This window comes from Anas acuta, chromosome 6 (assembly GCF_963932015.1).
Source record: "Anas acuta chromosome 6, bAnaAcu1.1, whole genome shotgun sequence".
In the NCBI taxonomy this organism is placed as follows: domain Eukaryota; kingdom Metazoa; phylum Chordata; class Aves; order Anseriformes; family Anatidae; genus Anas; species Anas acuta.
In genome coordinates this window covers 20349111-20374100 of record NC_088984.1, presented here as the reverse complement: position 1 = coordinate 20374100, position 24990 = coordinate 20349111, and the positions used below count along the sequence as shown (strand labels likewise).

Below are 24990 nucleotides of genomic sequence, written 5' to 3'. Positions count from 1 at the left end.
AAACCAAACTGGTCTTAAGAGCAAAATTTAGGGGTAGAACTATCATGTATTTTTCAAGTTTGTTCAAGAAGTAACACAGCGAGAATTGCAGCTTCTAAGTGTTTAAATTACATATATTGATACGAGTCCCAAAGGTGACAGTGACTTCAGGCCCTTACTGACTCCTCTGAAACAACTGTGTGTTTTCCTGAGGCATGTATCAACTACGTGGCATCTAGTCAGGCCACGGCTCTAAAAGCAATAACCCAAAGTTATCACTTGGCTGTCAAACATTTGGAAAACATTGCAGTAACTAATTTAGAGGCAGATATAGTCCTCATTAGAGACATTCGTAAGAGAAATCAAGACAGGCAAGTTTGTGAGGTGGCTTTATCATTATGGACCTAACCACCAGCAATGTGAAGTCTCCTTCTTTCCAAGGAAAAGACCTCACTTGAAGCTCTGCAAAAATTACTGAATATTATTGGGGAATCCTAAACAAAAGCACAGAAACTATATGGAGTTGGGGGCTACCCTACAGAATGCTCCACGCACCAGCCCAACAATCCTAAACGTGAGGACCTTTTCAGGTAGTTTCACAATGCTCGAGTCTAAATTCCTTGACAGCGTGTAGGGCTTCATTCTGCTTTTGAAGCATCTGTTCCAACAGCTCCTTGGAAAAGAGTCAGAAGGAGCACTTCTTCCCTCCCGGAGGCTGCACTACCAGGCGAGCCCAAGGGCTGGGAGAACCGGAGCCTCCTGGCCCGCAGAGAAAGAGCACAACTGGCAGAGCCGCCCCAGGAGGGCCAGCCTTGGAGCAGCAACACCTCAGGTATGCTCAACACGTCACTCACTGTTGCAAGACAGTCGATAAAGTAACCACATGATCTACTTAATGCCAGTAACACAGCCATTACCTCTGCTTCCCAGAACCATGCCTGAAACAGATCTGCCTTCCTGATACCAAGTGGATCACAGCTGCTACAACCTGAGATGATGAGACCTGGCCTCCTGAACAAGAACAGAAAACATCCTGCAGTGACTACTGTAAAAGATTTCTCAACAGCAAGCTTGTTTGTTTATTGTCACTCTGTTACAGTTTTTTCACAGGTGCAGAATAGGAGAAAGGTCCTTTACTTTTACTTAGCAAAACAAAGTAAAAGAGATAGCAAATATTCTTCCGTAGCTCCCCAATAGGACAGAAAGGCCATTTGTAATGAAATAAGGTCCTGTAAGGAAGAGCCTCTGACGGTAGGTAAAATACGGAACTACGTCAAACAGGGAAGGAAGAATATGGGGACAAAGTAGCAAAGGTCATCAATACTAGTTAAATTTTGGACAGCAAATATCTATCTATAAAATAATACTTCCTGGATGCAAACATTTTAATACACTGAAAAAAAAAAAAAAAAAAAAAAAAACAACCAGAGTTGGTTCAAACTACATTATACCAGGAGAAAATTAGCAAGCTAGAAGCTATGAACATACTCCTCATGCTCAAGAGAAGCAAAAGGAGGCAAAGAGATTTCTCCACCCTTTTTGTACAGGACCATGTCAGACCCAACAGAAACATCAGCCATCAAGACACACGTAATTTTAAGAAGAAAGACATCCAAACTAGGGTGCAGATCAGAATGGATCTCCACAAAGCCTAAATGGAAAAATTAGTAAGGATCGTCAGAGACGGGGATGAAGAAAGCTTAGAGCTGGGTACCTGAAGCTGCTGTTGAACACACGGCATATAAACATAAACCTTTATCAGTCACCTTGTTTACAACTAGAATATTTTTGACTTCATGCATGGCTACTATTAAAGAAATGGCTCGCTGTTACAGGTAGAATTTGATAATTTCTTAGACCCTTTTTTATAAGCCATACGAAAAGGCAATGCTCCATGTCAATAGAGCCACCGGTTGCCATAACTACCCGCAAATACACAGCAAACATCAATGCAAAAGCCTATTTAATGAAATCCTTAACCTGGCTTTTTGCCTCTCAGGATATGCAACTCTTGATGGAGATGTTATTCTCTTTGTACTGTAATGCAGCACTATAACATCTGCTTCCCACATGATTAATTTAACAAATAAGTCAACACAGTGAGGCATACTCAGAAACAGGACACGAGGGAATGAAATAGCCAAAGTGTGGAGGCTCCCTAGTATATCAGGTTATTGCCTACAGGCTGAAAGGGAACACAAGAGCTCAAGAAAGTAAGGCAGTACTCATCAATAACAGGCCACTGACCAGCTATACCCTTATTATAACCACATGCCATATTGCTTTCTTCAAGCTTGTTTCATAAATGATGAAGTTTCATTACTACACAAGACCATCTACCAATCAAAAAAATATTCCAGTCTGAACTTCCCTTGGTTCAACTGCATGTTTTTTCCTAATGGACAAGTTCACCTGCTGAACTATGAGCACATGTCTATCATCAATGCTTCAGAACTGAAAATTTTTCCTTCAAAACATTATTAACCACCTCTGATGGAGATGCAAAATTTCATTTACCTATGGCTAGACACCATATGGAAGAGGACTACAAGCTACTTTCATCTCCTGATTGAATTTCAAACTCTAAGAAACATAGTCACAGCTAGAGCTTTTAATACTCAGACAAGTAGCTACATGGTTAAAATTTAAAAATTTAGATCTTTTCTAAAGTCTAAATTGCATTCTTGTAGACCAGAACAACTGCATTTAACTTAAGCATCAAAACCACTGAAATTTGCATGGGAATCACAAGGTCTGAGAGTGTGACTACCTGATTTTTCTAAAACAATTACACAAGGTACCTAAAAACAAATCAGCATGCAGCTATTACCATTATATACCAGTATATAGTGTATCAGATACAAAAATAATAATAATAATAATAATAATACTCAGTTATCTCTAAAAAGTAAATTGCAGTTCTGATTAGTAACAGAAGATTAATGCACACATATCCCCCTATTCCAGACCAAGCCACCTCTAGGTTTACATTAGCCACCCTAAAGAAAATGAAAAGATGTTCTAGTTGGTGAATTGGAGAGACTTCCTTTACACTAGACAAGTAGCTAAGACTTCATTAAAAGTATTTTTCAAATGCATCAAATGAAAAAACACTAACCATGCAGACCAGATAACAAGAACCAAGAGAAACAAACTATTGTTACTGAAATATTCATTTACAGTATCCACGCAAAGTTTTATCTACCATCTGCCTGCTCAGATAGAGTTTGTAAGTAGGTTCCACATTTGATTCCCTTGCTATTAATAGAAGCCTAGGCTGGGGTGGGCAAGGTTACATCAGGCTAGACACACTCCTATTTCCTGAATCTACAATGAAGGCCTCCCAAGGAGCATGTAAAGCAGTACCTTTGCAATTGTGTAACTGATTTGTATACACAAAGTTAAATCAATTTATCTGAACGCACTGCACTGAAGCAATTCGAGTCAACAGGCAAAACCATGTCCGTGAGTATGTGAGCCCACATGTTTGCACTTGTTAATGTTTTTACATTGGTTTAAATTTAACTTACTTTGTCTTACATGGCAAACAATGTTTCTTCTTCATTTAATTGTATTGGCTTAAATATGTTCTTTAGATAAGCAGGTACAACCGTCTGTTGAGAGCAGGCTCCCCATGTATTGTCATGTAGTATCCTCCTGCACAACCAGGACTGGAAATTTTACTCAACTCGAGTGCTGTTTCTGAACTGACACTATGAAATTCTTTATCTGGAATAATTAAATCTACTGCCGGGACCTAGCTCATACCAAAGACAACTTACTCTTGAATTCTACTGTTAACAGTAATAACTAGAGTAAATCTAACAGAGAAATGAGGGAGAGTATTCTTAATCCCTCAGAGTTTGCATCTGTTTACATTGCAAATTTAACATCAATTTCTACTTCTCTATTAAACAAGCTTTCTTTGAGAACAGAACTGTTTAAAATGGGAAAAGAGGCAGAAGCAATAAACTCTGGGATAAGAGCAGTATTAGAATTCATTTTAATATTTACCTGAAGTAGTTCAATTTGGCCACACTCTGTTAAAATCCTACCACTAAGAGGAGCCCTAAATCTATCCCACACTGAGCACTGGAAGAAGTGACATTAAATTTTTTTCTTCCTTCTCAAGATCAAGAGGAACTGGTACTTCAATGACACTGAGGAAAGCAAAAACACCAGAAGTTGAACAAGAACAGATAAAGAAGGAATTACTTCAGGAGCATATGCTTAAAGTCCCTGGAGACGAAGGAAAAGAAAAGGAGAAAAAAATATTCTCTCCAATGGGAGGGAGTCTACAAGTGGAAGTGATTCCTTCAAAAAGGAAGAATGAAGAAATGATGAAGGCAGACGGTAACATGAACAAGAGGGGGGGGCAAAAAAATCATGACAAGAATCAAAGCATGAAGTCACTTCAAAGCAGAATTGCAACTCCAGACACAAAGAATGAGAATCAGGAAGACAACGTTTAAACTGTAACAGAAAAAAAAAAAAAAAAAAAAAAAAAAGCAGACTTCATGAAATACCTAAGTAGAAATGATGCAAAAGACAGAAGGAATTTTAAGACATGTCATGAAGCAGACTAATTGAGTGAAAATGCTAAAAATATGAAGAACCAAGGTAAGGTTTGGTATTTTTACACTTTCCTAGAGTTTTCTGCTATCTGCCACAACTACAGATTTACTGGGAAAAGTGAAGGTGGCTCTTCCAAGAGCATACCATCTTACCACGGCTAAAACAATCAAGACAGACTATTCCAGAAACCTGCCCAGAAGAGAAGCCCCACTCAAGTACTCCAAACCACCTTCTGGTGAAGCCCTTCACTCTCTGGCAAACAAACAGGAGTGCAATGAACTCAGCCAAAGATACCCAGTTGTGAAATGTCAAGTGTGCTGGCTAGGTATCACCTCTACCCAACGGGTCGGCTGCTCTGTCCCTTTGCCATCGAGCGCAATGGGAACAAAGGCAGCCCTGACGAGGTACCACAGCCGTTGCCGCCTTACAGCCAGGCGCTTGCGCCTTGCCCCCAGCAGTCTCAGTGCACGAAGGCAGCTGACCTCCGTGAAGCCCTGCCTGACCGTACCCACCCAGCTCCTCGATTTCAGCCTGTGACCTGCAAACAGCCGGCGAGGCGAGCAGCAGGCTGGGCACACACACAAAAATGGCTCCCTCCAGCCCGACCCGCTCCCTTCAGCGCCTTCGCCCGGCTGAAGCGCTGGGCCGCAGCCCCGGGCCGGCCGCTCACAGCCCCTCGCCCCACCCGCCCCCGGGGCCCCGGGCGGGGACCCCGGCGAGGCTCCGTGCAGGGGGGGCTCCCCCGGGGCCGGGGCCGGGGCAGGTGCCGCCCCCCGGCAGGTGCCCGCCCGCCCGCCGAGGCCGCGGCGCTCACCCGGCCTCTCGCATGACGTTGCTGTCGCCGCAGTCGCAGGCGCCCCCCGCCTGGCTCCGGAACATGTTGTAGTCGTGCCCGGCGTGATCGCCCTGGTGGAAGCACTCGGCGCACAGGCTCATGCAGGGCGAGATGCCGCAGGTCCGGCAGCGGTAGGCCACGAAGTTGGCCGTCCACACCAGGCCGCACAGCGTGGCCGGGTCGTAGAGCCGCACGGCTTGCACGAAGCTGTCCCAGGGCTTGCCGCCCGACAGCAGGCAGCGGCACCACTCCAGCGCCTCGCCCGCCGCCTCGCCGCCGCCCGGGCCCGCCGCCGGGGCCAGCACCCGCTCCAGCAGCTCCCGCAGCTTGCCCGCCGCCTTCGCCGCCCTCGCCGCGCCGCCTTCGCCGCTCAGATCCTCCTTCAGCTGCCTCGCCTCGCTCTGCTTGTCCGGGCCGCTGGCGCCGGCCCCCGCCATGACGGGGCACCGCGGGGCCGTTACGGCTGCGCCGGGCTCCCGGCTCCGGGGCTCCCCCTTCGCGTTCCTCCCCTCGCTCCCCTCCCAGCGGCGCCTCCCTCTCGCGATAGCCGCGGAACCGGCGCCCTCCCGGCGCTGCCTCTCCCCTCCCCTGACACTGAGCCCTCCCCTTCCTCTGCCCGCCTCGCCGCACTGGCAGCGCGCAGGTGCGCGGGCACCGCCGCCCCGCAACGCGTCCCCCCCGCAGCGTGTGGCCGTCACCCCGCAACGTGTCGCCGGCCGCCCCGCCCCGCACGGGACGCGAGTTCAGAGCCACGGAATGTCCCGAGTCGGGAGGGACCCACAAGGATCGCGGAGTCCCAGCCCCTGGCACCACGCAGCTCTGCCCAGCGATTCAGACCGTATGGCTGAGGGCAGCCCAAACGCCTCCTGAACTCCAACGGGCTCGGTGCCGTGACCACGGCCCTGGGGAGCCTGCTCCAGTGCGTGACCACCCTCTCGGTGAAGAACCTCTTCCTGACAGCCAGCCTGAACCTCCCCTGTCACAGCCTGACGCCATTCCCTCGGGTCCTGTCACTGGGCACTAAAGAGAACAGATCAGCGCCTGCCCCTCCGATCCCCCTCGTGAGGCAGCTGCAGGTCTCCCCTCAGCCTCCTCTTCCCCAGGCTGAACAGCCCAAGTGCCCTCAGCTGCTCCTCATACATCTTCCCCTCTAAGCCCTTCACTGTCTTTGCAGCCCCCCTCTGGGCACTCCCCAACAGCCTCATGTCCTGTTTGTGCTGTGGTGCCCACACCCGCACACAGGGCTTGAGGTGAGGCCGCAGAGCACCCAGTGCCTGCCCGGCGCCGCGTGCCACCCCCCCAGGCGGGCAGCCCGGGTCAGCACAGCGCCGCCACAGCCGGGCGCACTGGGCCAGGCACCGCCTGCCCGGGGCGGGGCGGCGGCTCGGGGCCTGCGCCTGGCGCCGGGGCGGGACGGGGCGGGGCGGTGCTGGCCCCGCGGCGGCTCACGGCGCCCGGAGGGGCTTGGCTGGGGCTGCGGTGAGCGGCCGGAGGGGCTGGGGGGGGGACTCGGGTCGGCCCCGCGTCTGCCGCAGCCCCGCCGCTAAGCGCTGCGAGCCGCTCGTTGCCGCCCGGGCTGCGGCGGGAGCAGCGTGAGGGAGGCGCGGGGCTGGCGGCGGGGCCGCGGCGTCCTGGCGGCAGCGGGCCCCGGGCCGGGCTGCCTGAGGCACCTGGGAGCTGCGGGGTGCAGGGGGGGGAAGCGGAGAACGACCCCGTGGGGGCATTCGGCGTTTGTTGCTGGTATCGCAGCTGCTGACACGTTATTTGCATTAGAGTCGTGGCAGAGTCGGAAGGGACGCGTGGGGATCATCGAGTCCAGCTACAGACATGAAGAAATTAAAGCTTAAAGAGCTGGAGAGCTGTCTTCAACAGGTCGATACCTTCGAAAGCCCCAAGCTGCTCCTTGAACAGTACCCAACGAGACCGCACATCGCAGGTAGAGATGGCACTGTTGTAGCTTGGCTCTTTTACTGGCTCTGCATACAAAGCTTAAGTGCTTTTTGTTTTTGCCGCGGTTTAAAGCCTTCACGCTAGAAATAGTTGAGACATTGTATCCACCAGAAACTTGAATCAATTTTTCTATGATGTTAACTTACTTTCATTAAAAGAATACTGTTAATTTACAATCCAGAATTAGAGAAAATTGATTTAAAAGATACATATTCAGTGATCTACGTGAAATCTCTCCAGCAGACCAAATATCTACAGTTCAACTACTTGACAAAATACTAGTTTTCACATTGAAATTAAAAGAGAATTACAGGCAGTGAGAACAAGCTTAATTTCGCATGACAATAAACCTTTGTTTCAGAGTTTTCTGAGAAGATAGTTTGTATTGATTAACTGGATGCCCATTGGGTATATTACTGTGTTGTTTTTTTTTTCTCCCCTCAGCATGTATGCTTTACACAATTCACAATACTTTCGATGATATTGAAAACAAAACAATTGCAGATTTAGGATGTGGTTGTGGTATGCTCAGCATTGGAAGTGCAATGTTAGGAGCTGGGTAAGTAAATACTAGGTTCTGGATGTGTTTTTTTTGTTGTTGTTGCATTGTTGTTTTTTTTTTTTTTTCTTTCCTGGTATAAGACAGAGTTGAAATTAAGATTAGAACATGGTGCTGAACTAAACTAACTTTAGCCATCTATTCTGGTGCATAATCAGGCCATTTAGTATGTTTAGATAATTAATAACCGTTCAGCTTCTGGGAGGGGTGAATACTTGCCTCAAAACAGTAACATTTGTTTTCTCCTGAAGCATTAAATGAACACATGAAACATCTCAAACTTTAAAAAGATATTTGAAAAAGGCAACAGAGCTGCTGACATTTTTATAAGTACTGAATTTGTACTGTACGCCTGTTATGTTTACTAGTTAAAACAAGCTTGTGCCATTCCTTTTCAAAACTGCTATAGAATTTAAACAGTTTTATTTTGCAAAATACTAATGTGGCTTTTTTTTTTTTAAATAGATTTTGTGTGGGGTTTGACATTGATGCAGAAGCACTGGAAATATTTAACAGCAATCTTGAAGACTTTGAGCTCACAAATGTTGACTTCATTCAGTGTGATGTCTGTTCTTTGTCTGACAGCATGTCAGAGACTTTTGACACAGTTATCATGAACCCTCCTTTTGGTACCAAACATAATAAAGGTTTGTAGATACGAAAGTCATTTAGCAATTACTAGAAGAGAAGTATCAAGGGACACACTTCTAATGGAACATCTCTCCTCTCTATTGCAATGGGGGACCTAACAAAATTTTGCTGACCTGAAATCAGTTTCATAAGTAGAGATTAACCAATTCAATGCTATAGCTAAACAATCACTGGGTTTCAAATAAACGACACTAGCTATTTCACATCCCTTATTTTTTGGTTTTACTTAAGCACTTGGGAAAGTTGCAAAAACTTTTTGCAAAAATACTTTCTGTACCTTCACATATTCAGTGTTTTTTCTCAAATAGCTACTGCTTCAGAAAAACTGAAGCGTGAAGCAAATCTTTAAATCCTCTAGTTTAAAATTGCATTTAGTAATTTAATAATTTCAACACTTTTAGGAATGGATATGATTTTTCTGAAAACGGCTTTACAAATGGCAAAAACAGCTGTATATTCCCTTCACAAAACTTCAACACGGCAGGTAAGTCCTTCATTTTAGTATGGTGAACATTAAGCTGACAATTATGCAGTTGGTCAGTAATCACATATTGTCTTTAGCTTCTTTGATTTGTTCATATGGTATACGCCTATTTGGGGTAAACATTATTGTCAAAGAATAGCTGTGACTTTGCATGCATCAAGATAAGTACATCTAATATTTTAAGTTGAAAACAAAGGTGCAGACTTCTTAAATTACTACAGCCATTAAGATGTTTTTAAGACTATCAAAACCAGCTTTTAAATGTAACTGTATCTGTTTAATACTGTAGCACATTCAAAAGAAAGCAGATGAATGGGAAGTGAAGATGGAAGTCATAGCAGGTAAGATTAACTCAGAGAAAAAACGTTTTTCTTGGGGGTGTAATATAGATGTAAGTCCTTACTAGTCAGACAATATCCAGAGAGAAATTTAAGTGTGATTTGCAGTGAAAATGACAGGGTTTGTTTATTTACGTAATCTTAGTACCTGTCTGGAACATAAGAAGTAGGCACTTGATGAATAAAGCTCAGAGGAAGAGTTTCTTCCCAGACTCAATTTAGCATCCTAAATATTTTTGGCAGTTACTCTGTTATCTTCCTGATTCTTAAGTACCGTCAGCTATATGCTTTATAGGAGTAATATAACTTGAGACATTTTGAGAAATTTGCACAAATGCTTAAGATGTTTTTCTGGATCTCAGCCATCCAGTTATTGTCTGGTATGGTTGGTTTAAATGTTCAGTCATAATCTAGTGCAGAGATCAAAACAGTTATCCCATCAAGGGCTCACAGAGATAGGCAACAGAACATGGATGGAGGGTGCAAGTTAACTGACTAATAATCATTATAGCATAACAATTTTTTGTACTATTCATAGAACTTCGATATGACCTACCAGCATCGTACAAATTCCATAAGAAGAAATCGGTAAGTATAAAACCTAAAACAACTAAGAAAATTCTGTTTTGTATCAGGGAGGTAAATAATTCCATTGAAAGAAATGTAAGTTTTAGGGTCATGTGTACTAGATGATTAATAGCATTTGAAAGAAGTTTGTTATGACAGCAATAAGTTCCCTTTGTTGTTACCACACTTAGTGGTTGAACAGAGGGGTCAGTAATGAGCAGTTTTAAGTTCTGAATTTATTGGCAGCTGCTGTTTAATATAACTTCGAGGTTACAAAGTCAGGAAACTTTTACATTTGAATGAGGTGCCAGAGAAGTTGAGAGCATCTGACAGTATAAACAAAACTATAAATACAAAATAATTCTCCAGAGTGGCATCTTAAAAGTAAGCATGCTGCTTAGGACAACACCAACAAAAAAAAAGCTGTAACCCAACACCACGAAGCTCTCTTCTCATTGCAGGTTGACATTGAAGTGGATTTCATTAGATTTCTGCCAAGAAACTCCTGAACTGAAGCATGTCTTTAAAACTTATTTAAAATGGACTAATAAAAACAATGTTATTTTTATTTTAGTATTACTGATCTCCAGCTCCATTTTCTGTTTTCAGTTGTTTTGGTGCAGGTTCTTCTTCTTCCATTTCCTCTAGTGGTCTCTTCTTAGGACTTGCCGGTTCTGCAAGATTGAATACATATAAGTCATTTACGGTAAAGGAAAGCCCTTTCAGTATTACCACAAATCTTCTGGGGAAAAAAAAGATCAACTAAAATACTCTTATAAGTGTTCTTAGTATACATGCCCCAGAATGGGTCCTAGTTAATCCGTAGCCATTGCTATGATAGAAGGTTTACTTATTATGCGACTTTGAAGTTTTGAGGTGTTCCAAAATACTTTAAAGAACTTGTTCTTACCTGTTCTAAGGCAGGTAAGAAGATGAAGGAAAAAAAAAAATCTAACAGGAGTAGGTTTGAATGGGTTTTGTTACAAGCAGGTTCTGTATCCAATGAACAGAAAGAGTAGCTCTTCCTCTTCTCTAAGTACCACTATCCAGAATTGGTCTTACTGTACAGAATGCTTTGAACAGTGCTGCAGTACAGCCACAGCCATCTAATAATTATTTCAACATACTTTTATTATGCATTTTGGACAGTTTCAGCCTCTGGAAGGAGTCATGCAGAGGACCCTTGAAGTTATTTTACTGGTAATGACATATTGACAGAGGACAGAAATACTACAATAGAGGGCCAAAGCTTGGCCCTAGTAAACAAAAACTTCTCCATAAAATAGCCCTGTGCAATAAAGAATCTATACCCTGTTAACATACCTGTTTTAGTATCATCTTCACCTTCTTCCTCAAACTTTATTTTCTTGCCCTGAAACTGTACTTTCCCTTTTTGTGCGCCTTGAGGTATCTTTCCCCCTCTTCCTTTTCCTTTGAGTTTGCGTCCTGTTGGAATATAAGATAACAGGAATTCTGTATCATTTGTGTTTTTAATTGGCAAGCTCAAAAGAATGCTTTATAAAAAGTAATTATTATGTATTCACTATCTTATTTTCACAAAATGCCACTCATGGGACATTGTAAATGCTTCAATGAAAGAAGGACCTTTTGTTTTCTGTTTCAGCAGTTCCTGCTGCTCTTCCATTATTTTTTTCAGAGCTTCTTTCTCTTCGTCTCCTTCTAGCAACTCCCAAGTAACATCCTTGTTCCGAAGCTGTAAGTTTCCATTATGTGCTTCTTTGGCTTTTTCCAGAGCTTCTTTTGCAGTATCCTTAAATAGGATAATTCCCTTAAAAAGAAAGAAGGCCTTTACGTCTTACTGTGAAAACACTCCGCTAGAATGATGAACAACATATCCTGCTAGGTACCTCAGCAAGTTCATTATGCTTGCATGATGTGAAAAATCCAGACTGAAACAAAACCCTGAGACTGTTGTAACAAAAATTCCTAGTCTCACTTTTGAGCTGATCAGCTGATGAACCTGGAACCTTTACCCGTGCTTTCGAAAGAATTCAAGTGAATGATTTCATTCTCTAAATATTCTGCAGTTCCACAAGTCAAATTAAACAAAACAAAACAAAAGAATTATTTACTTGATATAGGAGCACATGCATTTAATTATTAAGCTTCAAACTCTAATACTACGATCTTTACTCAGAGTCCAAGATTATACTGACCTCCTTTGCACCTCTTACAAAGTGTATCCATTTGATTTCTCCATGATCAGAAAATACTGTATGGAGATCTTCTCTGCACGTTTGATCATCTAGATCACCAAAAAACTTCAAAAGACATCCTGTCTTTTCTTCTAGAGATTTCTAAATAAAAGTTGAAGACATTTTTATTAACGAGTCAAGCTTTGAATATTCTTTCCCGACCCCCATCATAATATTAAAACATGACAGTAACTAATTAGCAACTGAAGTCAACCCTCTTAATGCCATTAGTAACCCAACCATTCTCGCTACAGAACTTACTTATGGTGACACCCAAGTCTCACACGGTGCCCCATAACCTTGAACTTATTCTTTTTCCTTTGCCTACTACGGATACATCTATGTAGAATTTAGGATTTTCCCTTAAGATAATTAAGGCTCTTGAAATTTTATAAAACAATTTCCTGAAGGCTGACCTGAAATTCAAAATTCCTAATTATTGATATGATCCTGTAAGGATTTAATAATTAGCACAGAAGAATGATTATCTATTTTATTGATGTATTTAGGATCACTTCTGAACAGGTAAACATACCTAGCAATTCAAATCCAGGATATGTTCCTTTAAACAAAATCAGTCTCTTGAAAAATAAGACAATACAATGACAAAACGAAGTCTTACTGTAGGTTAGTTGTAAAAGCTGAAAGGAACACATAGCTGCAGTAGCACGTTAATGAAAACGCATGAAAGCACAAACTGAATAGTTTTTACGTAGACATTTAAAAAACCCATACCATCTCAGCATCCGCTGCTTTTTTCAGCTTTTCTTCTTTTTCCCTGTAGAGAAGTTAACATGAGTTATGAGTTGGTTCACATGTGGTCAGGTGATCAAAACCAGGCATTTCTGTTGATAAGGACTTACTGTTTAGCTCTTGCTTTGGCCTCTACTTTGTTTTGTTTCCTTTCTTCATTCTTCTTTGTACAGTACTCTTCCCTTCAACAGAATGTAAACTAAGTTAATGCCGATTAGATTATCCCATTAAATTACTTTATAAGACAGGAGAAGCCAGTAAGCAACTGAGACCATATGTAGCAGTTGAGATGCTGGTCTGCAAAGGCTTGTGCTATTGGTATCTGTACAACAGTATAGAAATTTACATCCGCCCTCGACCATTATTATTAGGTTCATATATCAGTTAAGTGGACTTACTTGAAAAGCACTATCAACTCTGTGTCTTTGTACTTTTGGTTTGGGATTTCTGTGAACTTCTTAGCAGATTCAACACTATCAAAAACCGCAAATATTGATCCCTGTTAAATAAGAGACGTTCAGTGTCAGAGTAATCAACAGAATGTTCTCCAGGAGGCATCCCTGCTCCAGGTCTTAATTGTTCATTGCCAAAAGTTACCTTAAACGTTTTCTGCAGAGTTCTCCTCATCTGAATGTTTTCAACTGGACCCTTATCTTCAAGCCATTCTTTGATATCATCAAGAGTTGCATCTACTGGAAAGCCTTTCTGCAAGACAGCACAAAACTTCAATTATATATGACAAATTGTGACACTTTATCAGATATAACCACCTGACCATCTAGTATGAGTTAATTCAAGCTTTAGTTTGGTTAAATGGTTCTCAGTCCAAGTAATTCAGAACAGCACAGAGCAAAGGAAGAGCTTTACTTACAACATATACTGATCTGTTTTTAATTGCAGCCTTGTACTGGTCATTCAATTCAGGAAGGGGTTTATTTGGAGACCTCCTGATTTTAGTTTTGTCTTCGTTTATTTCCATTAGACCAGTCTTGGATTTTCTTAGTGCTTCTACTATAACACCAAAATCTTTAGACAGACGACTTAACCTATTGAGTAAAGAGACACAGGTCATTAAAACTATCCAGGCACAGCTGAAGCCAACTGTTAAAATCCCAACAAGAATTTTATGTGCAGACCAGGGACATTTGGCCCAAACAGATTTAAGTAGCTAAAAATTACCCTTCCGTCCATATTAGCTGTACTATGTTTTACCTGTTGAATTTGATCATAACTTCTAAAGGCACCCAGCCATCATCTAATTTGATCTGTTCCTTTAAGAACTTGTCTCTTGGTAGATTGTGATTTCCAAAATAGTACTGCAAAAAAAGAAGAAAAAAATGTCTTGGAAATACTCGAAATTCTAATTGTTATTTTTACCAGATCAACAAAGTTCTCAAATTACTACTTCCTGCTTTAACAGGACACTTCCAAAAGTTAGCTGCAACAAGTAAGCAGTTAAAAAAACCCTGCTTCATCCAATGGGATCGTAATCAGGCAAAACTAGGAGGCTGCAGATCTGTTTAGGAGAGGCATGAGGCTCACTCTGTTAACATTCCTGACATTGTGTATTCATATAACATAATTCATCAAGGTGATAAAGATCTGCAGGGTCACCAATGAAATTTATCACCAACAGATTTAGATTTTAGTCCTTATTTAAGTGATGCACGAGACAAGAATAGTATCTTTACACATGTGTATTTAAGTGTTCATTTACCGTGTGCTCATTTTGATTGTGCCTGGCTTGGAAAGAGCAGTGTCACACAGGTGACAAATTGTTTAACTGAGCACAAAGTAGACAAGTTCATCAGATTCTTTTGCTTGCTAGCAGTCACCTAGCAAGGGTCAAATACATGAAGCCATAGGGTAAGTGGAAGTGTTTCCACCAGGATCACTATGCTTTAGGAAGAGCCAGCTCGAGTTTTACAATAGTACGTCTCCCTCTAGCATACCTCAAGTTCACATTACCACATGGCTAGCTCTGTCAACTATTTATCCCCAGTCTCGGTTATTTTCATAAATAATGACTATGGCTTCATATGCTGACGGATTCACATACAGATTCACATAATTTTGTCCTTCAGAAAGAAGGTTTTGTTCTGGATATTATTTTAAGTGGTGTGTTCGGTTATCCATTGTAGGGTAACCCTCCAAGCCTCTCGAGTAAGAAATAATGAATGTAAAGTAGGGCATTAAAATTTAGTCGTAATTTGTAGCAATAAATTACAGAGCAGTAAATCATAATAGCAAGTTATGCAGCATGCTAATATTTTCAACAGCACAGATTCCCAAATAGGATTTTTTCCCCAATTGCATACAAAGAATAACCCCAATGAACACAATTAATAAATTGTTCAATGATACATTCACTTGCTGTAATACCTAAAATGTTATCAAGTTAAATGTTTTGTATTTAAGCAGTAGTCTTACAAGCAACCTTTGACAAACGTAACTTCCAGCTTAGACTACCACTATGAATGATTATAACATATTAAAGTCTGTCACAAGTCTATGACTGTTTTTTTTTTTAACAGAGCTGAATATTTAAGTTAACTCTATAATGTTAATTTCTCATTAGCCAAATTCTTAGTAATTAGTCTCCAAAAACTACATGAGTCTAGATCGAAAACTATAAATTGAACTTACCTCAATTTGCTGACAGATCTTGCTTTCCAAGATAGACATGTTTTCACCATCTCCATTTTCAGCCATTTTCATTAGCTGCAGTGAAGAGAATTTAGAGCAAAGGCACTAAGTATTGAATACCAACTTCTACAGACATATTCATATAGCACCACATTTAACTACATTTAAACAAGGTAACAGGCAAGTTCTTCAGCCACACGTTTATGCTTATGAGTCAGCTCTAAATATGACTGCAGAATTCCAAGTGGAAACTGAAACTAAGAAACAACTACTTAGCTGTTAAACCAGCATCTGGCATTCTAACATTTGAGATAAGTAAATAAATGTTGTCATTTTAAAGCATTTGTTATTTACCTTTTTCTAGTCACAGATCCTCAGTACCTAACAGCAACAAATCTGAGCCAACAATAGCCAACGTTTATCAGGTCGAACCCAATCCCTCATCACTAAGCAAAACATGAGTAACAAAAATTGTTTGATATTCTTAGTAAGTATAATTAGAAATTTTCTGACATTTCCACATTGTACTTAATCCTTGAGAGTTCAAGGAACTTACTGGAGGAAAGAACGAAGACATCTGCCTTTACTAGTACATCCTAAAGATGTCCAGTGCTCCCTTTTATGGATTTGCCTTCACTGCAGTTCTGCCTGAATACGGCATCAACCATCTTTGAGAGGACACGCTGTTTTAAGTTGAAAGCAATTTATTCTCCTAACTAGTATTAAGCTTATGGTTCCTGTATATCAAATACAGTTGCTATATGCAGTAGGAGATTGGTAAGGAAGGGGCTACTGGACAACAAATTAATGGAGATCAGATGCTGCTCATCGAATTGCTCTTGGGACAGATGGAATAGAGTTATTCTTGAGGAAAAAAGCAGCTTTATTAACCTGTCAGAAATCAGTCTGAATTCAGTGTTCGGCTGTGAACCACAGATTTCTACTTTCTCCCTTCTCACACTACCAAACTCGTCAAATCCAGCTGCAGAAAATAAAGCAGACCGATGTCTCCTCAGTTACCCCAGGCCAAGCCTTGAGGCAGGCTGCAGCTGCTCGCCCCTCAGCTGGCCTTGCTGTTCCACACATCACACTGAATGGTGCACGGGTTTGTTGGAGCAAGCTGTCTCTTTGTACAGGTTTTTGTTAAAATAAAACCCAGGACCTTGTGGCTGCGTGCTGCCAAACTACCCGCAGCTCTGTTACAGGCAAGGACTAAGGAGATGCAGCTCGTCTGAGATAATGGATACAAGCGAATCAGTGCAGCACTGCCACTGCCTGGGCTTTGGCTTTGTCATTTGGAGCGACCTCCCCTTCAGCCTGCCTAGGGTAACCAGCTTCTCCTAGCCTGCCCCCAAACCCGCTCTGCAGTGCGCAGGATGCCCTTGTTTACTGCTGGGTACCCAAGGAGCCCTTAAATGCCAAGCTGATAGGGCTACCAAGTGCCATGGAAAAAATGAGACGTTCTTGTCTCTGCCTGGCTTCTGCTGCCTCAACTCCTCCACCTTCCTATAGCCTTGCAAACCCTCCTGTGCAAGCAGAAACACTGTGCAGGTTAGAGCAACACGAGACCTCGAGCAAACAGTGAGCTTGAGTCTCGTGAGCAGAGCAGTTTTGCCAGAAGGCGCCCACCCGAACACCCGCACCGCTCCGCAGGCCTCATCACTCTCCGCATGGCAGCCTCAGGCCCTTCTCACGGATCGGGAGCTGACGGTGCCCCGGCCCCCATGCCCCGAGGCAGCCGCCGCCTCCTAGCACGGGGGCGCTCCGCGCGCTGCGCACACTCTGCCAGCCCCTCGGCGCGGGCACCTGGGCCCCAGCCCCCAGCTCCCAGCCCCCAGCAGCAGCAGCGCAGCACGAGCAGCAGGAGCAGGGCCCCGGCGGGCGGGCCCCGTGCGCCCCGGGGGCAGGGAGCCGGGCGGCGGGAGCGGCGCTGCGCCAGGCGGCGGGAGGCGCGCGCACAGCTCCGCGTGCTGCAGCGCTGCTCCACGCGGGGCGCCGCAGGAAGCGCTTCCCGCCGCCGCCACCGCCCCCGCTCCGGCCCCTTCCCGCCCGCCAGCACCAGCCCCAGCCCAGCGCGCGGCGGCCCCGCGCACGAACCTGCGGCGGCCCCGCCCGGCGCGCCCCGCACCGGCCCCGCTCTGCAGGCGGCGCGCCCCGCACGGCTCCGCTCGGCTCCGCTCCGGCCCGGCCCAGCAGCCTCCGCGCCGCCGCCCGCTCCTCACGTGGGGGCCGCTTCCGGGGCGTGGGGCGGGGCCGGGGCTGTGAGGCAAAGCCCCGGCACTCGGTGCGCTGGGGGCGGCCGCCTCAGGGCCGGGCGGCGCTGCAGTGGCACCAAGGAAGGCGCCAACGAACAGCCCCGGCCCTGGGGAGCGCCGTGTGCCCTGTGCTGGTCGTGTAGAAAGTTTAATGTGAAAATAGCACCAGTGAAAGCGGAGCAGCGAGTCTCTGAACCCGTGCGCTCCCCTGGCTCTCCAGCATCCCAAAATCTCCCCAAAACGAGGATGGCTCTGGGTTGGGGTTGGGGCTGTGCAGTACGGGCGCTGCCCTCCCCTCACAGGAGAGCCGAAGGCCTCTCCCCACTCGCAGGAACGCTTCAGATCCCTGCCTGGCTTTTAAATCATTCTCTGCCGTGGAGATTTCCAGGGTAAATAAATGAACTCTCTTGCTAACTCACTTGGCCCGTGCGTTTCAAACAGCACCACGGGGTTCGGTTCCTCAGACCTCTCTGCATTTAAGAATCTTTAAACGCATTTGGCTGCATCCCCACATAGGTCACAGCAGGCCAGCTAACCAACCAGGGCACAACCCGCACTCAGTGACAGTCAGACACCAAAACGTGAGCTACACACACAGCACAGAACTTTACAGCAAACCTCAAGAGTTGAGTGAACACTGTTACTACCAAATGCAAGTGACAAAGTAGTACAACAATGTGAAATAACAAAAATATGTTGACAGTGCTTATGATTAAGAAGAAATACTGTGAACTCGTGAGTTCACCTTCTTGCAGAGTTCCTTGGATGGTACCTGGTAGATCCAATAAAATCAGTATTTCATGGCAGGCGGCACTGCTGCTGCAAGAAGTTCCCACCACAACTTATCACAGCCCCCTGCTGTCCCTCCCTTTTGCACCAACATCTAACAGCCGTCTCTGCTGTCATTTTATAAGCTGGATTGAAGAACCAAAGGGGGCTAAAAGAGGCTCTCTGCTCCCCCAGCCTAATTCTTTATTTGGATCACTTCTGTCAGGCTGCATGCAGCTCCACAGCAGCTGCAGTGCCACAGCTCAAGAAACAGGGTGGAGGGATTCTGGACTGTCCAGTCTCTCTCCTTGTATTTCAGGAAGACACATGTCAAATTTTATTTCAAAAACAGTTATCATAGTAAGGCTTTTCTCTGAGAAAAAAAAAAAAAAAAAAAAACACCAACCACAAATCAGCCAAAAAGCTCACTGCAAAGCCATGCAGAGTTCTGGAAAACTAGTGCACATTCTGTTGGCAATCCTGGGCTACCAGGTCACATTTCTTCCCCTTTTCCCAGCCTGTGCTCTTCTTCACTCTGGCAGTTGAAGGTGGATTTACAGGCACCATGCAACTGCCCACAGTTTCTGGATGCGTAACCTAGTTCTCCTAATACTATAGCTCTATACATACCACACACCTAGCTAGTGGCAATGAACCATTTCTACAGCTATATTCAGTGTATCAGAGATTTTATCATAAACCCAGTAGTCCACAACAATGCAGAGTACTTTGGTTTTACTCAACTTAGCACCAAGTTAGAGTTCCACCTGGTGGCTAATGAAAACAGGTTTTTCACAGTAGTTCCTGTATAGCTGTGCATAGTATTATAAGGAAGTCATATGAAAATTTTCATGTCAGACAGTGAATGAACTGAAAATATATGGAAATATTTTTCCCACATTTATGCTTCTGAATTGTTTAAAATGAAGATAAACCATATAGCTTTTAATGAATGTCTGCTAAGAGACTGCACCTGACATTTCACTCCTGAGTTAAACAGTACTACTAGGAGTACTGCATCTGCTGTTTTCTGTAGCAGCAATATGAAAATCAAGTGTTTATACGTTATACACACAGACACAGCCGTGTGAACGCATAGCACTGGGAAGATTACCTACTGCTTCCCATTTGTTCAGTTCAGGGTTGTATTTCTCAATACTCTGCAGGTATGTTCCTTTTGAATAGGAATATCCTCCTGTTACATAGATGCATCCGTTCATGACCACTGCACCACACTCCATTCTTCTCTCCATCATGTGAGCCATCTGCTTCCACTCATTCTGCTCTGGGTCATAGCAGTCCGTGATCGTGGTCTGTCCACCCACAAAATAGATCTTGTTTTGTAATGTAATTGAACACAATCCATATTCTTCGGGAAGAAAGGAATACAATTCAGCTCAGCATGATAACGTTATCTTAAACTGCAGCTACACGACAAACATTGGGCACCACTGATGCCAGCTGAGTTTCTTCAGTGAACTTGGTAAACACCCTCAGGAATTTCTGCTAGACATACATAGACGAGCACCAGTATTTAGTGACAATCTCTTTAGAAACTTATTGTTACCAAATGTAGAAAATAGAGAAAGCCTTTTGAAAATTCATATAGAAGACCTTTGCCAAACAATTATGAATAGACAGATTTTATGGGAAGTTAGCTTACTACGTTATTTACTAAAGTACAGCCGTTCCTTAGTTGAGTATTATAAAGTGATTTCTATACAGCAGACACTTGAGGGGGGCCTTTCCCTCCCTTCTCCAAGCCTGGAAATAATAGATCATCCCACAGGGACAAGCGTCCACTCTGAACCTTGCTGCCCTAGAAGTTCTCCTCATCTTACTAGGACCTAGTCAGAAACTCTTAAGTGGGCTTAAAGGTTTAAGATTAAACAAATCAAACTCTATGCTCATTACAGAAATTGTTTACCTGGATGCGGACTTGTGGCGACTATACTCCACTCATTGCTACCTGAATGGTATCTCTGGATTTTATCATAGGTGCAGCTTCCTCTGTAGCCATAGTGACCTCCGGTTACGTAGATGACTTCGTGCAGGACACAGGCGGTGGCGTTTCCAACACCTGTACACAGTGTGAAAGTCACAACACACCTTCAGACTGCACGCAACACCCCGCTGGCACTTCCACTGATAACCCCAAGTTAAATGGCTTGTTAATTAACATAGGATGAAATTATATTTGCAAGTATTTAAGTGAATGTTAAATTAAATAAACTGTCAAGACACCTTATTTTAGTAGTGTAAGTCATGAGCAATTAAATAAACATGCAGTAACCGACAGGTATTGCATGTAATATGGCCATAGAAAAATTCACATAATCCTTATAGTCATTAGGGACACGGTCATGCTGGTTTTGAAATAGGGAATTACTTTAAATATTTCACTAAGTTTCAGTGATTTTTTTATGCCTCACATACATGGAAAGAACAAATTCAATGGGAGCTGAGATTATTCAGTGTCTCAGGGTATTTTTAGTCTTTCTCATATTATTAACAACACTGCTGTACAAACAAGGACACAAATAGAATGTAGCCATGTTAACTCCGTCTCCAGGAGAACAAAACAAAAATAAAACAAGGGAACTGCAAGATAAAACAGGCAAAACCTAGCAAATTAGTGTGTTTTTAAGTATCTAAAAAGCTTCAGGAAGAAAATGTGACAAAATGCCTGCACAGAACATGTAACTGCTCACAGCATTAACACAGCTTTCCTGGATTTAAATTAAGAGAATAATAGCAGTGATTGTGGGAAAGATTTAAACATTAAAGAAACAATTGCATAAGCATGATTAGCATTTTTCCTGTTAGATATCTTAAAAAACTCTGAAAAAATACCATGTTGCATTAACTTAAAATAAAATCTCACAAAAGATTTTATTTCTAATTGAAAATAATTACATTAAGTTATAAAAAATATTATGTGTGATTATTTATAATTTTTATAACCAAGTAATATAATTGAGTGAGGTTGTGATCCAAATTCATAAATTTTTAATAGATCACTATTTTGGCTGCTAAAAATAGGTATGAGTGCTTTTCCTAACCCTCACGCTGAAGATTAAACTAAGTAACCTGAACAGATGATACACTGAAATACGAGCAAGCTTCATGCAAGAAAGTTTAAGTGAAGACACTTATTTTGGTATAAATTCAGATTATTTCTGTACAATTATTTATAATATGATCCCTTTATTCACTCTGAGGATACGCTGAATAGACTTTAATCCCAGGTAGGTTTCTAATTTCTTTCCAAACTGAACATAAATTGAGCTCCTGAAGGAAGACAAGATTAAAAAGAGACCACCACACCACCACCTGCTCGTTCATCCTGTGTTCCATGGCTCAGCCCAGCCCAGCATTTGGATGCTTGCAGCAGTTTGGCTAGCGAAGACCTGAACCAAAGCCCACCACAACCACCAGGATGCTTCCCATGCACTTCAATAGAACTTGGATCAACCCCTAAACATGTCAGTGGCACTTCTGTGTGGCAAAAGTGGAAGGACTGACATTGAAGCAGACACCACACAAAACCTTACGTACCTTTGATCATGTTTGCAATAGGAACCCATTTCTTTTTTAAAGGATCATAGAACTCAGCTTCTTGCACCGGAGCTCCCTGCCGGTAACCACCCAACGCATAGATGCAGCCACTCAGGGACACTGCACAGTGGTAATACCTTGCGTCGAGCATGGGGCAGCCTTCGGTCCACTCATCTCTCTCACTGTTATATATCCACACAGTATCAAGGGCTTCGATGCTCTCCGTTCTATAACCTCCCGTCACATATATGTCAGGTCCCAAGTTTGTGACCCCATAGCTCTCCCGGGTATGATCTGGCATGTCTGTTCCCTGGACCCATGTGTCAGTTAAGGGATCCCAAACATGCACCTCTGATAAGGGATGCCAATAATACCCTCCGATCACATACATGGTGGCCGTAGGTCTTTTGGAAAGGCCTTTGGGGCTGGGATTCAGGGCGTTGTATACGAGTGACCGTATTTTATTATCGTTAAGTCGGCATTTTTTTTGTAGGCTTAAAGCTGACCTCAAGTACACGTTATCTAGGTCTATTTGGATGCAACTCAGCAGTTCATAGATGTCCTCAATCCTCTCTTCCACGTTGTGTGCTACCCACTTCACCACCGCTTCGATGGCTGCCTCCTCCTTCCAGACATTCAGGTTCTCTCTGGAGAGGATGAACGCGAGCTTCTCCTTGCCGATGTCCAGGAACTCCTCCTGCTTCCACACCTCTTCGAACTGCCACAGCAGCATCCTGCGCGCCTCCTTCTCCAGCTCCGAGCAGCTGTGGTACTCGGCGAAGGCGTGCATCCCTATGCAGTTGTCCGTGTCCAAGTGCCTGACCAGAAACTGCTCGCAGGCTTTCTTCACCGAGGCGAACTGGAGGAGGTCGGCCGCCTGCAGCAGGCTTTGGACGTTTCTCTTTGTTATCTGGATCTGGGAGGTGTAGGCGTAATTCACGAGGGCTTCCAGCACGGCGTGGCTGAGCTCGGGAAGCCTGATCTGGCTTTTAGCCTTCTCCTTCATGTCGGCCGTGAACATGGCTTTGAAGTAACCGCTGCAAGCCGCCAGGACGGCTCTGTGGCAGCGGAGGCAGACTCCCGAGGCGCCCTGGAGCGCGATATCGGTGAACAGCCCGTCCAGGTAGAAGCCGCGGAACGCCCCCAGCAGCCGCGCGGGGTGCGCGGGGTCCTCGTACTCGTACGCGAACCCCTCCGCCTCCGCCCCCTGCCCGCACACGGCCATGGCCGCAGCGCCCGGCGGCTTTGTGGCGCCCGCCCGGCCCCGGCCCCGCCCGCTCCTTACGCCCGGGGCTGCCGGGGCCCGCGGGAGGCGGAGCCGCGCGGGCAGCGCCCAGGTGGGCGCCCGAGGCCGCGGCGGGCTGAGGCGGCTCCTCCGCCCTGAGGGACGGCGGCAGCTGCGCGGGCAGCGCCTCCCGGCCGCAGCGCACAGCCGGAGCGCCTCCCGCTGCCCCGGGGCTGCCCCTGCCTCAGGCGTGAGGGGAACGAGGTCAGGGGCGCCCCAAAATTGTACAGGGCTCCCCTCAGCGCCTCAGCCTGAGAGGGGCAAGAGACAGTCGCGAACTGCGCTGACTCCGACTGTAGCAAATTATTCCTAATTTATACGGCTTCCAAAAATGCGGTTCGCTATTTCAGCCTTCTCTTCTGGCGGTGTTTTCAGCAGCGGATGCCCTGCACACATCTGGAGCAGGCCCTGAGGGCAGAGGCAGGGCCAGGGCTCCCTCAGCAGCAGTGCGACTCGGGTCCTTCGGATGCACCAGCTGGGCGCTCCCTGCCCTGAGCTGCAAGGGCGCCCTTTACCAAGCAGAGGGAAGGTTCTTGTTAGCCAAGTGCCTGCAAACCCCAAGCTTAAATTAGGAGGGCTGCTGCTCTGCACAGATTTAAAAGCATCATTTTATTTTCTTTGCATTACCGGTGGTACTTCCTAATTCCCACCAAAAGCATGGATGGAAGAAGGAATCTGAGTGGGGAGGTGTATACAGACATCTCCTCTACCGCGCTTGCTCACATGCAGGATGCGACAGGACTCAAACTTTCCCTTGCCCTCTATGTAGCAGTGCAAGACAAACAAAAATACCTAACAAATCCTTCACGCATCTTTGACTTTCTTGGTTTTGTTTCTTCCAAACACTCTTGTTGCATTGTTAGCCCAGGGAATGTGTTTTGTGGTGCAACCCAGGCATTAGCAGTAGGCTCACCAGGGCCTGTCCCACAGCTACATTACTCCACTTTTATTTTTTCTCTGGAGCATTCCCTTGTAGGGCCCCAAGTCTGTCTGTATGCCCCCAAGCCAACAGCTTTGTTTTGCTGCTGGTTTTCACCTTCCATTTCATCAGCTTCCTATGGATATGCATGAACTTCTCTTAGCCCTTGGCCACCCTACTAGCACATAAGGTCAGGACATAGGATTACAGCTACATACTCTTTACAGTAACCTGTGTATAATACCAGATCTGTTACCATACAGCAAAATTCCCATACGCTCAGCAGTCTCCCATTATGCATTCCTTAATATCTTTACCTAAGTTACCACATTTCCCCAGAAGCTGGGCATTTCCCCCCGCCGCCCCTCTCAGAGGGCATGCTGTTTTAGCCACCCAGCAAGTCAGGTCAGCAACACTAAGTACAGAACATGTACCCTTTCAAGGATCTCCTCTGTCTTCTCCTTTTCTCTTTTGGTTGTGTTACCAGCTGAAGCTGACTTCACAGTCTGGAGGTACACGTCTCCCCTCCCTTATACCCAAATGTGGAAAAATGTGGTAATTGTGGTGCTTCAGAAAACTGATTTATTTTTTTTATTTTCAGAAGAGGAGAAAAAAAATAACACAAGACCTCATTAATTGCTTAATGGCTTAC

The 24990-nt window shown here is 44.6% G+C and overlaps 3 protein-coding genes across 9 annotated transcripts in view; 1 reads left to right on the top strand and 2 right to left on the bottom strand.

Annotated features, from left to right (window-relative positions):
• The window catches only part of UBR3 (ubiquitin protein ligase E3 component n-recognin 3), a 103651-nt gene extending 97745 nt beyond the window's left edge, over nucleotides 1-5906 (bottom strand). For 3 of the 5 annotated variants that reach the window (XM_068686729.1, XM_068686730.1, XM_068686733.1), the window contains exon 1: nucleotides 5369-5906. In XM_068686729.1, the coding sequence (XP_068542830.1) occupies nucleotides 5369-5826 (458 nt within the window). In that variant the 5' untranslated portion in view covers nucleotides 5827-5906. The remainder of the gene's footprint in view (nucleotides 1-5368) is intronic. The other 2 variants (XM_068686731.1, XM_068686732.1) reach the window with 1 other exon arrangement.
• An 812-nt stretch (nucleotides 5907-6718) lies between these two features.
• Nucleotides 6719-10514, top strand: METTL5 (methyltransferase 5, N6-adenosine). Of its 2 annotated transcripts, none has more exons than XM_068686798.1 (8): nucleotides 6719-6868; nucleotides 7163-7325; nucleotides 7784-7898; nucleotides 8364-8545; nucleotides 8951-9033; nucleotides 9323-9374; nucleotides 9910-9959; nucleotides 10400-10514. In XM_068686798.1, exons 2-8 carry the CDS (start codon nucleotides 7217-7219, stop codon nucleotides 10445-10447), a joined length of 639 nt encoding a protein of 212 aa, XP_068542899.1. In that variant the 5' UTR covers nucleotides 6719-6868; nucleotides 7163-7216; the 3' UTR covers nucleotides 10448-10514. The 2 variants fall into 2 exon arrangements, with proteins under 2 accessions (XP_068542899.1, XP_068542900.1); XM_068686799.1 differs by having other exon boundaries at nucleotides 6783-6868; nucleotides 7139-7325.
• SSB (small RNA binding exonuclease protection factor La) lies at nucleotides 10153-23395 on the bottom strand. 2 transcript variants are annotated; one of them, XM_068686742.1, is made up of 14 exons: nucleotides 22135-23395; nucleotides 20504-20656; nucleotides 19695-19945; nucleotides 15554-15628; nucleotides 14120-14223; nucleotides 13779-13953; nucleotides 13505-13612; nucleotides 13306-13406; nucleotides 13018-13089; nucleotides 12890-12932; nucleotides 12116-12256; nucleotides 11544-11727; nucleotides 11262-11384; nucleotides 10153-10612 (listed from the first exon to the last, which is right to left on the bottom strand). In XM_068686742.1, exons 1-14 carry the CDS (start codon nucleotides 23357-23359, stop codon nucleotides 10515-10517), a joined length of 2853 nt encoding a protein of 950 aa, XP_068542843.1. In that variant the 5' UTR covers nucleotides 23360-23395; the 3' UTR covers nucleotides 10153-10514. The 2 variants fall into 2 exon arrangements, with proteins under 2 accessions (XP_068542843.1, XP_068542844.1); XM_068686743.1 differs by lacking the exons at nucleotides 19695-19945; nucleotides 20504-20656; nucleotides 22135-23395 and adding an exon at nucleotides 17651-17807.
• Nucleotides 23396-24990: the final 1595 nt, after the last annotated feature.